Source organism: Hipposideros armiger, unplaced genomic scaffold (genome assembly GCF_001890085.2).
Source record: "Hipposideros armiger isolate ML-2016 unplaced genomic scaffold, ASM189008v1 scaffold_291, whole genome shotgun sequence".
NCBI classification, from domain to species: Eukaryota; Metazoa; Chordata; class Mammalia; order Chiroptera; family Hipposideridae; genus Hipposideros; species Hipposideros armiger.
This window is the reverse complement of record NW_017731641.1, coordinates 1,922,682-1,937,705: the sequence shown is the minus strand read 5'-3', so window position 1 is coordinate 1,937,705 and position 15,024 is coordinate 1,922,682. Positions and strand designations below refer to the sequence as shown.

The 15,024-nt window shown below is 49.8% G+C and overlaps 1 protein-coding gene across 2 annotated transcripts in view; it reads left to right on the top strand.

Moving 5' to 3' along the window:
- The window catches only part of PKNOX2 (PBX/knotted 1 homeobox 2), an 82,748-nt gene extending 68,190 nt beyond the window's left edge, over positions 1–14,558 (top strand). Inside the window, exons 6-8 of one of the 2 annotated variants that reach the window (XM_019658930.1) lie at positions 9,195–9,271; positions 10,105–10,283; positions 11,310–14,558. In XM_019658930.1, coding sequence (XP_019514475.1) covers positions 9,195–9,271; positions 10,105–10,283; positions 11,310–11,536 — 483 coding nt within the window. In that variant the 3' untranslated portion in view covers positions 11,537–14,558. The remainder of the gene's footprint in view (positions 1–9,194; positions 9,272–10,104; positions 10,284–11,309) is intronic. The other variant, XM_019658929.1, reaches the window with a different exon arrangement.
- Positions 14,559–15,024: the final 466 nt, after the last annotated feature.

Genomic DNA, 15,024 nt, shown 5'->3' with positions numbered 1-15,024 from the left:
GCTGGCTGCCGGCCATTCACATGAACTCACTGCAGCCCACTGCAGCCTCAGTGCAGCCTACGCCAACACCGGCGACTCACGGCAGCCCAGCTCCAGGTTGAGCTGTTGTTCACCATCTTAGCTGTAGAGGGCGCAGCATCACTGACCCTCATGTGGAATCCGAACTGGGGCCCTGCTGCTCAGAGTTGGCATCCCAAGCCAGCTCTTAACCAACGCGCCACTCAGCCGACCCCAAGAACACTTTTTAACATAGCACTTTGAGAAGGCAACCCTGAATGGGATGGCAGAGGAAGGGTTTCTAGCAATTGTTCTGAACCTTTTCTGGGCCCTTGACCCTTCTGAGAATCTAACGAAAGCTTTATCTACATCATCACAAACATGCTTTCAGCGGATTCGACTCTGAAGTCCTAGAGGCCAGAAATTTCAGATTCAGAATGCTAACTGGAGGATACCACAAGGGCCCTGTGAGAAGAGGTGCTGGGAATTGTCACCAGGGTCAGAAAAACGGAGACAGTGACAAGTCCATGTTCACCCATCTCAGACTTTACCCAGGTCTAGTTCTGTGCCCTGACAGTGGAGGAAGATCTATTGTTTGTCCTTCCTGAATCCTGTAGGCTCCTGTCCACCAGAACACTTATCTTTCACTAAATTGGCCTTTGGGGCTAGCCTGGAAAACTGCCATTTTTAAAATAACTTGTTTCCATGGAAAAATGTGATCTAAGTTATAAATAACATAAATATCCACTAACACCTAAGTTCCAGGTTTGGGACATGATTTCAGCACTCAAGGGGCTGACAATTTAATTGGGGGAATAAATTATACACATAAACCATGAGTGGTCAACCCATGATGTAATCAAGTGTTGTTATACAAACACACATACTCTAGGGTTCGAGAATGGAAGAATGAATAAAGATGAGAGGAGTTTGACCATCTGTGCTGGTCAGACACATCCAGAATAGTGTGTCCAGAACTGAGCATCAGATTTCAAAAGGTCCTTTGACAAGTTGTGCCCAGAGAAGGGCAGCCAAGATGGGGAAATGTGTGCTCAAATGACTCTAACAGGACACATGTCATATGATGAAGGGTTAAGGCACTGGGGATGTTTGGTCTGTAGAAGGGATTTGTTAGTTTAGGGCATATAGCGTAGGGCTTTGGAGGCAGACAGACCTGAGATTGAACCCAGCTCCATTTTTTTACTTGCTCTCTGACCTTGAATGGGTCAATTAACTTCTCTAATGTTAATTTCCTCTGCATAAAGTGGAGATAAGAATACTGACCTGTGCTGAAGATGATCAGTAATATGTTTAAAAAAAGCACAGTGCCTGACAGATGCTCTAGTGCAGAGGTGGGATGGATGTGGCTAAAGATACAGGGGTGTGAACCCACATCCTACTCATATAACCCCGGGCCAGTTTTGAAGCCACCTGGGCTCAGTTTTCTCATGTGGAAAGAGGAAATAATGATTCCTATTTCATAGGTGCCTCGAGGATTTAATGAGAATACATGTTTAGCACTTTGACAGAGTACTCTGTGAATACTGTAGTCTTCAAAGTTAGCTGAAAACTATAGGCATCTGGTAAGTGGTGTCGATGCTTGTTATGAGGTAAGAGGCAACACTGGAGGAGTGTGTGTGACATCACAGGACAGTCTATGCTCTCTGGCTGGATGAGTGGGGAGGCAGATTTGAGTTCCAAACCTCCAGAGCAAAGGGCTGCCACACTGAGTGACAGTGGCACCACAGAGCCAAGCTTCCTCACCTTTTTGCGGATGGCACATCCGTAGAAAATGATAGTAAACCAATGAGGCTGCTTGCAGCTGTAGATCAGCCAGAGACTCTCATTGCCCCAGACCCTACCAAGCCACCCCGGGGACTGAGGACGGCGTTGTCTCTGCATGCCTGTAACTTATTTGGGGTGCATTGCTGAAAGTTCTGGTGCGAACGACTCCTGCCCTGGAGAGAGGCTGGTCTCAGGGGCCTCTAGGGCTCTGTGCAATAGGGAGATGTTAGTTAACAGCAATAGGGAGATGTTAGTTAAGAGGGTTTGGTGGAGGCGCTGGGATGTGGGCTGGGCATGGAAGGGTGGCTAGGATTTAGGATTGGGAGGGGAGAGGAGAAGGAGGAGGCATTTGGATGAGAATTCCTCTTGACAGATCATCAGTGCCCCTGTCTGGCCTGTGATCCCTTCTGACCAAAGGGACTGACCCCTCCGCCCCTAACTTTGTGAGCATGACATCCTCTTGTCCCCTTACTTTCACCTTTGCCTCCTGGGGAACCATGTGGCCCCTTGGCACAGCCGTGATTGTTCTCTCTCCTATGAAGCTCAGGCATCTGTACCTGTGGAGCTTTGGTGGAAAGCACACCTGGAGGCTGGAAGTCAGGCCAGCTGCGTTTCTGGCTGCATTCATCTTTCTGTGCCAGAGAAACATTAGGTCTCAGGTTCCTGCTTGTGACATGAGAGTGTTTTCTCCCACCCACTCTTCACTGTAGGGATGTAGGGAGAACAGACCCCAGAAGCTGCCCTCCGACTCCCCAGGAAGGATGGAGGGTGTGGGAGGCGTGCCCTGGGGTGGCTGCAGTCCCAGAATGTGTGCCTCACTGGCTGCTTCTGAAGCAGTGAGTCCCAGGGAGGGCGGCAAGCTCAGGGATCTCTATTGAAGACCGGGCCTCATTGACAATAGGCCAGTCAGCCATAGAGTTGGATGGAGCGCAGCTGAGAAAAGAGGGATGTGGAAGACCCCCTGGCTTGCACTGAGCCCCAGAACATTCCATGGGAGCCTGCAGCTCAGAGATTCCACCTGAAAAATGGCCAGGGGAAATTTCCAACCTCACAGCATCCCCCGAGAAGCCTGAGATCCAGGTTAGGAGAAAACTCCCCCATCATATATGCACAGGGGCTGGAGCAGTCCCAGCGTCCAGGAAACGAAACCCATTTGCAGAAAGGAGCACATTTATACATGCGCAGAAGCGGGTGCTGGGGCTCTTGCCATCTGTCAGGAAAACAACCTGTGGCTTTTACAGAAATGGGGCTACGTGCACTGAACCGCAGATTTATTTTCTTTGTTATTTATTTATTTAACAAATACTTATAGAGCATGCCAGGCACTGCCCTAAGCACCTTCCATATATTAACTCATTTAATCCTTATTACAGCCTTGAGGTAGGTAGAATTTTTTCCCCGTTTTACAGAAGGGGAAACCGAGGAATGAGTGCATGGTTTTGAACTGGCGAGAGACCAGGATCCAAAGCCGGCGGGCTATCTCTAGAGGCCATGTTCTCACCCACTTCTCATTGCTGCCCCCAAGACTCCTCTAGATTGCTGAGCAGTGTGCCCAGTGGACTCCTAAGTACCCGTGCTCCTCCCCTCCCCCTGAAACATGCATGAAATAATCCATGCAGGAACAGCACTGTTACTAAGTCAGGCCATCTGACTTGGGGTGAAATTCCTGGGGAGACTGAATCCCTGATGTTCCCTCACCCTCTGCCACCTTCCTTCACTCCCACAGATACACAAGGGAACGACGACAAGTACCAATGACCCCTTAGGTCCCTGTGATCATTCATTCAACAAAGACATATTGAGCACTTAGCTAGGCCAGCATTTTCCTCCCATTGAGGAGGTGGGAGTGAAAGGGAAGCTGTGGTCCGTTTTCTCAAAAACTGGCACCCTGTCTGGTTCAGGTGACCGACAACTAAACAAATCATGCTGTAGTGTGTGGATTCCTGGGTAAGGCGAGCAGTCAGAGCTCATAGGAGGGGCATCCCAATGGGCTTAAAGGGGTGGGGACAGGTTAAGAAGGACCCGTCTTGTTGCCATGTGAAGGATGGATTGAAACAGAAACCAGACGGAGGGAGAAGAGCTTTGAGATTGCAGGAGGGTGAAGAAGGGGAAGGCAGTCGATTTTTACAAGGGAAAACTATACAGCAATGAAAACGAACAGCTACAGTTACACAGAACCACCACAGATGAATCCCACAGCTATTCTGTGGAGTGAAATACTATATGCTACATGATGCCGTTTACATAGAGTCCAAAACCCAGGCAAAACTAAACCATAATGTTTAAGGATGCAACATAGACAGTAAAACAATCGAGAAAAGCCAAGAAGTAATTGCCATTCAAAACCAGGTTATCTTTAGGGGTAGTGATTGGGAGGGCCAGAAGGGGGGCTTCTGGGTGCTGACAGGGTCCTATTTTTTTTTACCTGGGTGGTGATCACGTGGGTGCATGACGCTATACATTTTAGTACTTTGTGCGTTTCTCTGGGTGCACAATGGTAAGGGGAGGGGAGTGAAAAAGAGAGAAGATGAAAGAATGGAAGCTCTGAGCAAGGGCAACAAAGTAGGAAAGAGAAATTCTTTAGGTGACTTACTGTGCTTCTCTCCATTCTAAAAGTCTTGTTTTTCCATTTTAGCATCTCTGAAATCAGGGTGCACCCTGCCTTCGATGATAAAATGTGGTTGCTTTGAGGGTCCCTCACTGTCTTGCTGCCTCCCTCTGGTTGGCCTCTGACCCCCCTCCCCCCAGAGCAATACCAAGTCAACAGAGCTGTGGCCCTCAGCCGGCCTCACACCTACAGTTGGTCAGGAGTAAGAAGGGGGAAAGGGTGTGGTTGACTCCTGGTCACAGCAGAAAGTGGAAAAAGAGAGCACAGGGCCAACTGACGCCAGTGGGCTCTTCCTTCCCATGTGCTGTGTCCCTCGGTGACCTGGCTGGCCTCATTCTTAAAAGCACAGGCTAGGGGCTGGCTGAGTGGCTCAGTTGGTCAAGAGCTCGCTCAAGAGTTTGAGCTCTGAGCAACAGCGGTTCGAGTCCTGGCCCGAGTTGAGCAGCCGCTGAGCTGCCGACAGGTGGCAGGATGGCTCAGCTAAAATAAAAAATTTAAAAAAAAATCGCAGGCTAGGAGGTGGAAGGACAATCTCGGGGTGGGCTTTCAGGAAAAGGAGTGGTCAGGGACCTATGAACCAGCCCCAGTCCAGATTCTTGCAGGATCCCAGGCAGAACCCATTCTTCAAACTGAAAGATGCCTCCAGCTTCAATAGAGTCCAGATGGGACTTGAGTTATAGGGCTATAAAGGGAGGCGTCAGAGAGAGGTGGGGTACAGTTTAGTTTAGATTTCTGAGGAATTTCCTGATGACAACTATCACCTATATCAACTATTGCCATCAAGCACCTTCTCTATGTAAATCCTATAATCCCCTTCTCTGGAGACTGGCTAGTCAATGATATGATGTCTGGGAGAGGTCACTACGTTGTACAGAATGAGCCAATGGAGCATACATGCTTTCCTCCATGATCTCATTAAATCGTCCCCAAGGTCCCAGAGACAGGCACTTTCGTTATTTCCAATTTAAGCCTAGGAAACTAAGGATGAGAGACACAAAACAACAAGTTGCCAAGGTCACACAGCTGCTAAGTGGTGGGTGCAGGACTTGACCTCTCTGGAGGTCATCTTCTTAGCCACCAGGTAGCACCGCCTAGTCACGTGAGGCTCCATGCTGGCCCTGAGATGGATCTGTAATTTTCTGGCCCATCTGTATCTCTCTTTCAAGGAAGAATTGTCTACTTCCAGAGAGCTGCTGCCTGTGCCCTTCCATCTCGACTCCAGAGGAGTCCCTCCAGTTAGTCATCAGAGAGCAGCTACCGTGGTGGCTCAATGGCTTCCCATGGTTTCATTTGATTCCTCATCCTTGGCCCCGAGCCATTCCAATTGTGCTAAAAATAGCACTGACCAAATCGACATCTGTCCAGGGGCCAGGACTATTTTGATTCTGTCCTCAAGAATCATCTGGTCTAAGGCATGTACAAGCTGGACTACTCCCATGAGCACTCAGATGTGGTGCCAGGAATGTTCTGGATGACACACCTGTCCTCCAAGCTGGGCCAACTGCTGCTACTCATCCCACAGTTTCTACCACGTGCCTCCTGAGATACCGATTCCAGAAGGGATGGGTGGTGGGACCTGCACTCCGGGACGATAAGAGGTTAATATCCTTAGCTATAGAGAACAACCGGCCATCTTCAGTGACACTCCTCTTATCCCTGTCCATTAAACGGGACCATGTTGACCCATGGATTTATGACCTCCCCTCAGCATGGAGGCCTGCACCAGAATCTTCCTTAGAGACAGCAAACATTATCCCCCATGGAAGGCTGAAAGATTTCCTTCTCTGGAGGTCTTTATAATGGCAGAGATTTGCATCTGGCTGGCTTAAACATAATCCTAGTGCAGGGCTCCTGCGTGGAAGGCTCAGCTAGTCCTTCACTAGGACCACTTGGCCATTCTTCACATTCCACAGAAGGCCCACCTCTGTGGGGAGTCCTCCCTGACCAGTCCAGCCTCACCCTTCTCTTACCACCCAGTGGACTTACATGCTGCCATTTACTACTTTAATAGCGGCTTCTCGCCTTTGCCTACAGCCTTCCCCTCTCAGCTGTGAGCTCTTCCGGCCAGGTATCTTTCACCAGCTGGCACCCAGTTTGCAGTGGCTTCCCGGCATTTATGGGTTGGTGAACCAGCAGCGTTGGCAAGGCCATCCTTGCTCTGCTCAGGAAACAAGTCAGCCATCTCCTTCTTGTGTTGGCTCACTCACTTGTTCCATATATGACCATTAAACATCTATTCTGTCTGCTGCTGGTCTGGACTTTGGAGACACAATATCTAATAAGACTAGTTTCCTGCCTGAGAGGTCCCAGAATAGTAGGGAAACTTATATTATCAGATAGTGGGTTAAACACAATTATTTAAGTGCAACAGTGACTAACTTTGCTCCGGGGAGTTGGGAAAGGTCTCACAGAACATTTGATCTATGACTAGTCTTCACTCATAAACACATGCAGTGGAAAAGTGGGAGAAAGAACATTCCAGTGAAAGGAACATGTGGAAAGGCATGAAGGCATGAAAGGGCCTCATGGGGCCCAAGAAAGCCAAAAAATTGCCATATTTTTGCTGTGTTCTCTTTGCTGGCCATGGACACAAAGGCAGCTTGGCTTCTTGGTAAGGGAGATGGGAACTCCATGAAGAAGGTAGCAGGGCATGTTGACCACCCTTTTCCCCAGAAGGTGTCAGGACACACACAGCCCCTGCTCCTCTGCTCTATGGGGGCTGCAATCTCTCCTCCCAGCCTCCCCTGCTCCCTCCTAACCTGGATGAAATTGGCTCCTGTGACACTGATGTGCTTTCCTTCTTGTTAGAATCTTAATGTTGTATGAATCACAAATCCTGTTGCCCGGGTATGGCGGTCAGGGTCAGAGGTGTGAATTAAACAACACATGATCCTGATTACTTCCGTCAGGGGTGCTGAGGCCAGCAGAGCAGGTTGCTTCCATTGTCATTGATAATAAGGGTGCTCCCAAGGCTGTTGATCTCAAACTCATTCCTTAGAGAGCTTTAAGCACCTTGTTGACATCATCCAATAACAATAACATAAACAGTCGCATCTTACTGAGCACTTTACAAGTATAATTTCATTTCATCGTTAGATGACTTCATGATGCAGGGTTAAGTGGCATGCCTGAGATCTCACAGCTAGTCAGGATAGAGCCAGAATCTGAGCCAGTCTTTGGGACTTCAGAAAGCCCAAGCACCACTTTAACACCACCTCAATCCTAAGGAATAATCCTGGCCTGAGGATGTTTGATGGCTTGGCCCTCTGCCTGAGGGGCCCCCAAATCTCCTCTGGCTTCCAGCACAAGGCTGTGGCCCCCTGAGACACTCATCACACCTCTATTGCATGCTTCCTGGGTGCCAGGTACCGTGTGAGAGCCTGGGAAAGACACATACCGTGTTTCCCCATGTATAAGACACACCTTTTTAAGAAAAATTTGGGGTCTAAAACTGGATGCGTCTTATACAGTGGTTGTAGATTTTTTTATTTGCATTTCCCACAGGTGATGAGGAGTTGTATGAATTTTAAGATGAATAAAACTTGAGTTCAATAACTTTATGTAATACATTTTTTTTCAGATTTCGGGCCCTAAAATTATGGTGTGTCTTATACATGGGAGCGTCTTATACATGGGGAAATACGGTAGATGCAGAGACCCAGTTATCATGTGGCTCACCACCTAGGGGAACTGGAAGGACCCCCCTCTCCACTGTTCCTCCAAATTTTCCCATTCTTTAATGTGACCCATTCAGCCTTCCTTATGCTCTGGCCAAAACCCATTTCTCCTCCTTCTAAGCTTCCATGGTGTTGGTTCCCCAAACCAGAGCACCTATTACTTTCTTTCTGCTTTCTTTCACTTGGCAGTCATTTACATGTCATTTGCATGTGGAAAGCCCTGGGGATACATTGATAAGATGAATTAATAAGACAGAATCTCTGCCACAATCTCAGAGAGGGAACACACAAGTAATCAGTGGGGGGACTGAAATCCTGGAGACCATAGCAGACCTACACTACTTCCTCATTCACCCCCACCAAGGAACTGACTTGGTCTTGGAAAGTGACATCATGAAGGAATGGGAGGAAAACTGGACCTAAGTCAGAAAGGCTAAGGTCCACGCTGGTGCCACCATGTGAGGGACACTGGAGAAGTGATTCAGTTTCATCTGTAAAGTGGGCATGACAATACCTAACTGGCCTAGCTTACAAAGTTTTAGTAATATGCTTTATTAAATGATAGTGAATGAGAACATCTTACAGGTTATAAAGTATTACATAAGTGGTGATTATCATTATATTTTATCTCCTGTCTCCCGCCCCCCAGGATGCCTAGCATAAATCTGGGCACATAGTAGATATACAGTAAATATCAGTTCATTTAAATTGAATTGATTCATTCATCTTATGTACCACATTCTGATAGTCCTGTGGGCTTGTGATGGCATTGTGAGTCCCCACAGGACCAATGCCTGCCCTGCCTGCTGGAGGCGGTAGGGGAGGACCAAGTGAGAAGGATATAAAGTGCCTTGGAGGCACTTATTGATATATCGAACTATAGGGAAACCACCTTGGTCCCCATCATGGGGCACTGGGCTGAGGGCCGGGGGTCCCTAAATGTGGAGCCAAAGCCATGGGGCAGCTGTCCTCCAAGCCCTAGGCTCATTCTTTTGGGGGAACAAACATTACACTTCCCTCAGTTTAGGTTTTCAAACCACTGGGGCTGCCTGTGACACGGGCATAGTTCCTAGGGGACCAGGCCACCACCTGCCCACCCCTCATTAGCCCTTCACCTCTCATTTCAGCACCCCTACCCCACGGAGGATGAGAAGAGGCAGATCGCCGCCCAGACAAACCTCACCCTCCTGCAAGTAAATAACTGGTGAGTTATTCCCCCCCCCCCCAAAGGCTCTCAGATGAAGGGGCCACATGCTTGGCAGGGGAATGCACAGCAGGGAGAAGAGACTAGAATGCCCAGCTCTGCCTCCGTCGTCGCAGCCTAGCCACTGCATCAGCCTCATTTGGGCTAGAAGCCGAAAGCCAAAATCAACACAGGCGTCTATGGCTTCATCCGCAGCTTCTCAGCGCCCTCTGCTGGGAAACTGTGTCAGGAACATCACCGGATGGAAAACCCAGCCCCACGTGTGCACTGCAGAGACAAACACAAGTACCTGCGTCCACCAATGGTCACCTGGTCCACCCACCACCTATGTGAACTGAACACAAGAATTGGCTGTTCCGACCTCACAGAGATCCCAGTTTTCCCTTCTCTGTGTCCGGCTGGGTTGTCATAGAAATCTCGAAGAGCAAGGTCTGGCTGGATGGGAACAGACCCAGGAGTTGAGCCCCCTGGTCTGAGCCCTCGCTCCTCTGGAGAGAAGTCAGGGGTTAGGGCCTTTGACTAACGGGGCTCGTCCTTCCTCTGTTCAATCCTGACGGGCTGGAGTAGAGAGATTCCTGCCTGACCCTCCTCACGCATTCATCCCATGCTGCTTTGGGGCTACCAAGTGACTCCATGACTCCAGGGCCCTTCACTCAGCTGGGCTTTCACACCCCAGGTCAGGTCCCAGTCCGCTGTCCTGTGCAGTGGATCAGCTGCTGAGAATCTGGTAGCGGCTTAGGCCTCCCTCTCGCACGCACGCGCGCGCACGTGCGCTCAGCCCCACCACCACCTGGGTGGTGATTAACTGAGTCTCCTCCTTCACCCCTGGGCAGGTTCATCAATGCCCGGAGGCGCATCCTACAGCCCATGCTTGATGCCAGCAATCCAGACCCTGCCCCTAAAGCCAAGAAGATCAAGTCACAGCACCGGCCCACCCAAAGATTCTGGCCCAACTCCATTGCCGCAGGGGTGCTGCAGCAGCAAGGCGGAGCCCCGGGGACAAACCCAGATGGTAAGAACTGGGGCTGAGCGTACTCCAGGCGGAGGGCTGGTGGGCGGCAGGCCCCTGGAGCTCCTGCAGGACAGCTGTGCAAAGATTCAAGGGCTGAACACCTCCTCGATCGCACGAGAGGCAGGGGCCACTCTGTCACAATAGTTATCCCTCCTCGGTCCTCACCAAACGGTGTGTGTAAGCCAGAAAGAAGGGGATGTTTTTGCATATACTTTAACAACCCAAAAGCAATTTCACAAAGACCAGTGAGAGTGGGTGGTCTTCTGAGTCCATGACTCCTCAGCAGAGCCCCCTCCTGACTCCCACCCCCACCCTAAGTTCCTTAGCGCCAGTCAGTGTCTGCACAATTCTCCAAGAGCCATGGCTATCTATAAATACCGAGCAGGCAGCTGGCTTGTGAAGGAAGGCCAGGAAGAGCTTTGTTTTCCCAGCTTCTCCATCACACCCTCCATATACACTTTTCTAATTGCCGGTCGCCTGGTGTACAATGAATAATTCAATGAGCCAGACATTTTATAACTTGGCACATGGAGATAGCTCTGTGTGGGAGGTGGTTTGGAGGTATGCGTGTGTGTATCCATACCTTCATGTAGACGTGCATTTATATGGTTGTGTACCAGTTCCTATGTGACGGTCAAGTGTCTTATGAGGTATCGTGGAAAGAAACAGATTTTGAGCTAGACCAACAGGGAAAGAAGAAACGCAGCTCTCTCATGCCTAAGTGTGTCACCTTAGGCTAATGACTTAACGCTCTGAGACTCAGTTTCCTCCTCTCTAGAATGGGGATAATAATACCTACCCTACAGAATTGTTAGAAAGTCAAACATATTAAACACATTTATGTAGAAGATGCTCAGTAAATGGTAACGAGGAGTGCTGCTGCTTAGGATGGGGCAGGAAGTGGCCCGGTATGGGTGGGGGTTTCATACCGGGGAATTGTCCAGCTCACCACCCCATGAGCCAGTCCACTCAACTCTCTGACATGGAGATTCCTGGGCCTGACGCTTGCCTTCTTTCCTCACGTAGGTTCCATCAACTTGGACAACCTGCAGTCCCTGTCCTCAGACAATGCCACCATGGCCATGCAGCAGGCTATGATGGCGGCACACGATGACTCATTGGATGGGACAGAAGAGGAAGATGAGGATGAGATGGAAGAGGAAGAGGAAGAGGAACTGGAGGAGGAGGCTGACGAGCTTCAGACGACGAATGTCAGTGACCTGGGCTTGGAACACAGTGACTCCCTGGAGTAGTTGGAAGCCCAGATGGCACTGATCACCAAGCAGGAGAGGAGTGTCATCAGGAGGGCTTCAGGGTGGGGGGGAAGGGGACATGGGCAGGCAGCACCAAGGAAGTCGGGCCCTAGTTTCCCAAAATCAGTAGCTTGAAGAAATGCCGAGGAGATACCTGCTCCTTCCCAACCACCAAGCTTCTATGATACCCCAGCCCCACTTCCCTAGAACTGTGGAGGACTCCGTTTGGTGGGGGCCGGTCAAGCAGCCTGTACGGAAAGGCAGGAGTGAGATCTGGACTCACCAAATCCCCGAGGACAGATGGCACCCATGGGACCCCCACTGAAGGACTTGAGTTGTTTACAAGCCCTGCACTGTGAGGCGACCACTGTTTGCAGAGCAAGCCTTTGCCAGGGGACAAAGTTAGGAGGAAAGGAGAGAGAGAGACAAAGGGGGGTCTGGGTTCTATCCCCAGAAGGTTCTCAGCTCCTTTGAGAGACGTTCAAGGGCAGGAGGGAGCCCAAACATATAGCCAGTGGCTGGAGGAGTGGGAGGGCCTGAGGCATCACATCTTGCAGATCAGCGTGGACCCCGATTCCACAGGGCTCCAGCTCATTCCTCCAAGACCCCTTCTCTGGGCTGGGCAACCATGGACTTGGGGAGAGGGATGGAGCCACCAGAGCCGATTTCTCTCTCTTTCTCCTGGAAACAAATGGTAAGATGGTGGGCTCCAATTATAGGAGGTTAAGAGGAGACCCTTCACCTGGGTTGGCTCCAGGACCCAAGGAGTTGGCAGAACCTGGGCTAGGAGCCATATCAAGGTGACTTTGGGGACCACAGATGTCCTTAGGTGGTCACAGAACTCAGCTCCTATAACAACAGGACAATGGTGTCTTATCCCAGAAGGTCCAGTCCTCAGACGGAGCTCTTTGTGTGTTCCACCTCCTCTACAGACCATCAAGGAGGGCGGAGCCAGGTTAGCTTGGAATCTTTCCATCCCGCAGGACCCCCACTGCTGCCCCTCTGCTCCAGGCTGGCTCCATCAGCCTCCATCCTCTCTTCTTCATCTATCCTTCAGAGAAGGCAGAAGAAACATTGGAGAAAAGCATCCAGCCCAACGGGAAGCCAGGGGTTGGAGAAGGTGCTACATACCTCCTCCCATCAATATCCAAAGTGTGGGGGAGGGCCCAGAGAAATGGCCCCCAAGAGCCAAGTGGTGCCCCACCCTATTTGCCTCACTAATCTATACACCACCATTACACACAGCACTGGAGGAACTGGGGCTCCGACAAGAAGGAGGCTTTCCACCACCTTCCCTAACACACACCCTCCCACCCCAACTTCCAGGCCCCTTGATTGGTACCCCCTACTCCCTCTCCCTCCCACCCCTATGGCTGTGAATGACAGGACTGATCACACGTGTGTTCTCCATTGGATTTAATTTAATGGACTTGCAGTTTCATTTGTAAATTGTGCATTGGCCATCTCCTTCAGTGGCAGGATGTAAGTGGCTACCTGGCTCAACTTGAGGGGACCCTCAGGGCCCTCTGGGGCTTCCTCTCCCCCACCTGGTTGGGGTAGAGCAAAAGGATGGTCACTTTCCTGGGGTCTCCCTGAAATGAATGTATTTCTCCCCAAAAGAGCTGATATTTAATGTTTTAATAGGGATTTTTGAAAAACAAATAACCTTATTTATAATCTGGGTGATTCGATCATTTTTTACTCCCTTTTGATGCCACAGGTAGAGGAAAGTCTAGCTTTTTTGGCAACGTGCAGTGGGATAAAATACATTTCTTTTTCTGGTTCGTTTTTCTTGTTAAAACTCACACACACACACACACACACACACACACACACACACACGCACACACCCCTTCTACTTACCACTTTGGACAGGCATCCCATCCCAGCACAGGCACACCTGCACACACGTGCCCACACACCCTCCTCCCAGCCCCTCCACCTGCCTAATGTTATGCAACCTCCTTCTGATGTATCCACCAAACCAGTACTGAATGTGGCCGAGAAGTTTCCAGTAAATCTCATTACCTACCATAATTCTGCTGCGTGATTCACTTTTTCTGTGATTAGTGGGACCGTGGACCAGAGAGAATTTGGGGTCCTCAGCATAACCCTTGTTGAATTGACTGCCCACATGGAAGAAGACAGGCAGAGGGCTCTCTGGAGAATCTCAGTTTACCTGCCTGGGGAGGCAGACAGACAAGTTTGGTATATTCACTGCATATGTGTCTCGCTTGCAACAGAGATGTTGGCGGGGAGGAAGACAGGAGGAAGCTCTGCACTGCCCTCTCCTGACAATTTTCACCCATAGCAGTGGCAAGCGCAGAATTTGGTCCCGCGCTTCCAACATACTCCACCTCCCACAAAGCTCTTTGCTGTTTCCATCTCCATTGTAGGCTCCGAGGGCTTTCATCATTGAAGCTGATGCCACCACTGTTCCCCAACCGCTGCCCTCACATGCCCACCCTTGCCCTACCCCTCAGGTCCCAGGAATCGGGAAGGAGAGGCAATCTTGACTGTCACATTAATCCTGGATCTGTGTTCAACGCAGAGCCTGTCCTTTGCACCCCAGGGTTCAGCACTGTATTCCCCTGGGGCAAGAAGAAATTTAGCGGCAGCTTATCTCTTATCCCCCCAAGTAAGTGAGAGGCAGACTTTCTTGTTACTTTGAAGCTAGAGGTGTCCTTATCTGGGCACTGTTGCTGAGATGTTCAGGGCATCGGTTTAGAAGCAGGAGGGGGGAATTTCTCATTCACATTTGCAAAGGCTACAGAGTTTGCACTTACCCGTGGACACCCTAGAGCCAGGCTGAAGATAAAGAGGGGACTGGGTACCCAGGCAAAATGGGCCTTTAGCAGCCCTGTTGGCGATTCCCTGGGTCACTGCTCTCACTTCTCCCAGTCCTCCCATCACACCCAGAGCATTCTGCAAACGCAGCAGAGACCTGCTTCCAGACAGTGGGAAAAGTCTCAAGATCTACAAGAAGACGATACCTTAGAACAGCGGTTCTCAGCCTTCCTAATGCCGCAACCCCTTAATACAGTTCCTCATGTTGCGGTGACCCCCAACCATAAAATTATTTTCGTTGCTACTCTATAACTGTAATTTTGCTACTGTTATGAATCGTAATGTAAATATCTTTTTGTTTTCCGATGGTCTTAGGCGACCCCTGTGAAAGGGTCGTTTGACCCCCAAAGGGGTCGCAACCCACAGGTTGAGAACCGCTGCCTTAGAACTTCACTTTCCAGAGCCAGTAGAACGACTGACTTTCAAAGAAGTGTTTCCAGAGAACACACTGTTAAAAGAGATACTATAAAAAAAATTTTTTTTAATTTCCACGGCCAAATTAGTCTAGGATGAGCTGCATATTATATTTTGTTAGTGGAGTTTCATAAGGCCTATTACTATAGTAAAGGCTCTGAAAAGTCCTGCAGAAAAGAAGCCTGTTTAACTTTATTTAACCTGTTCCCAAATTTATTTGCCTTGTT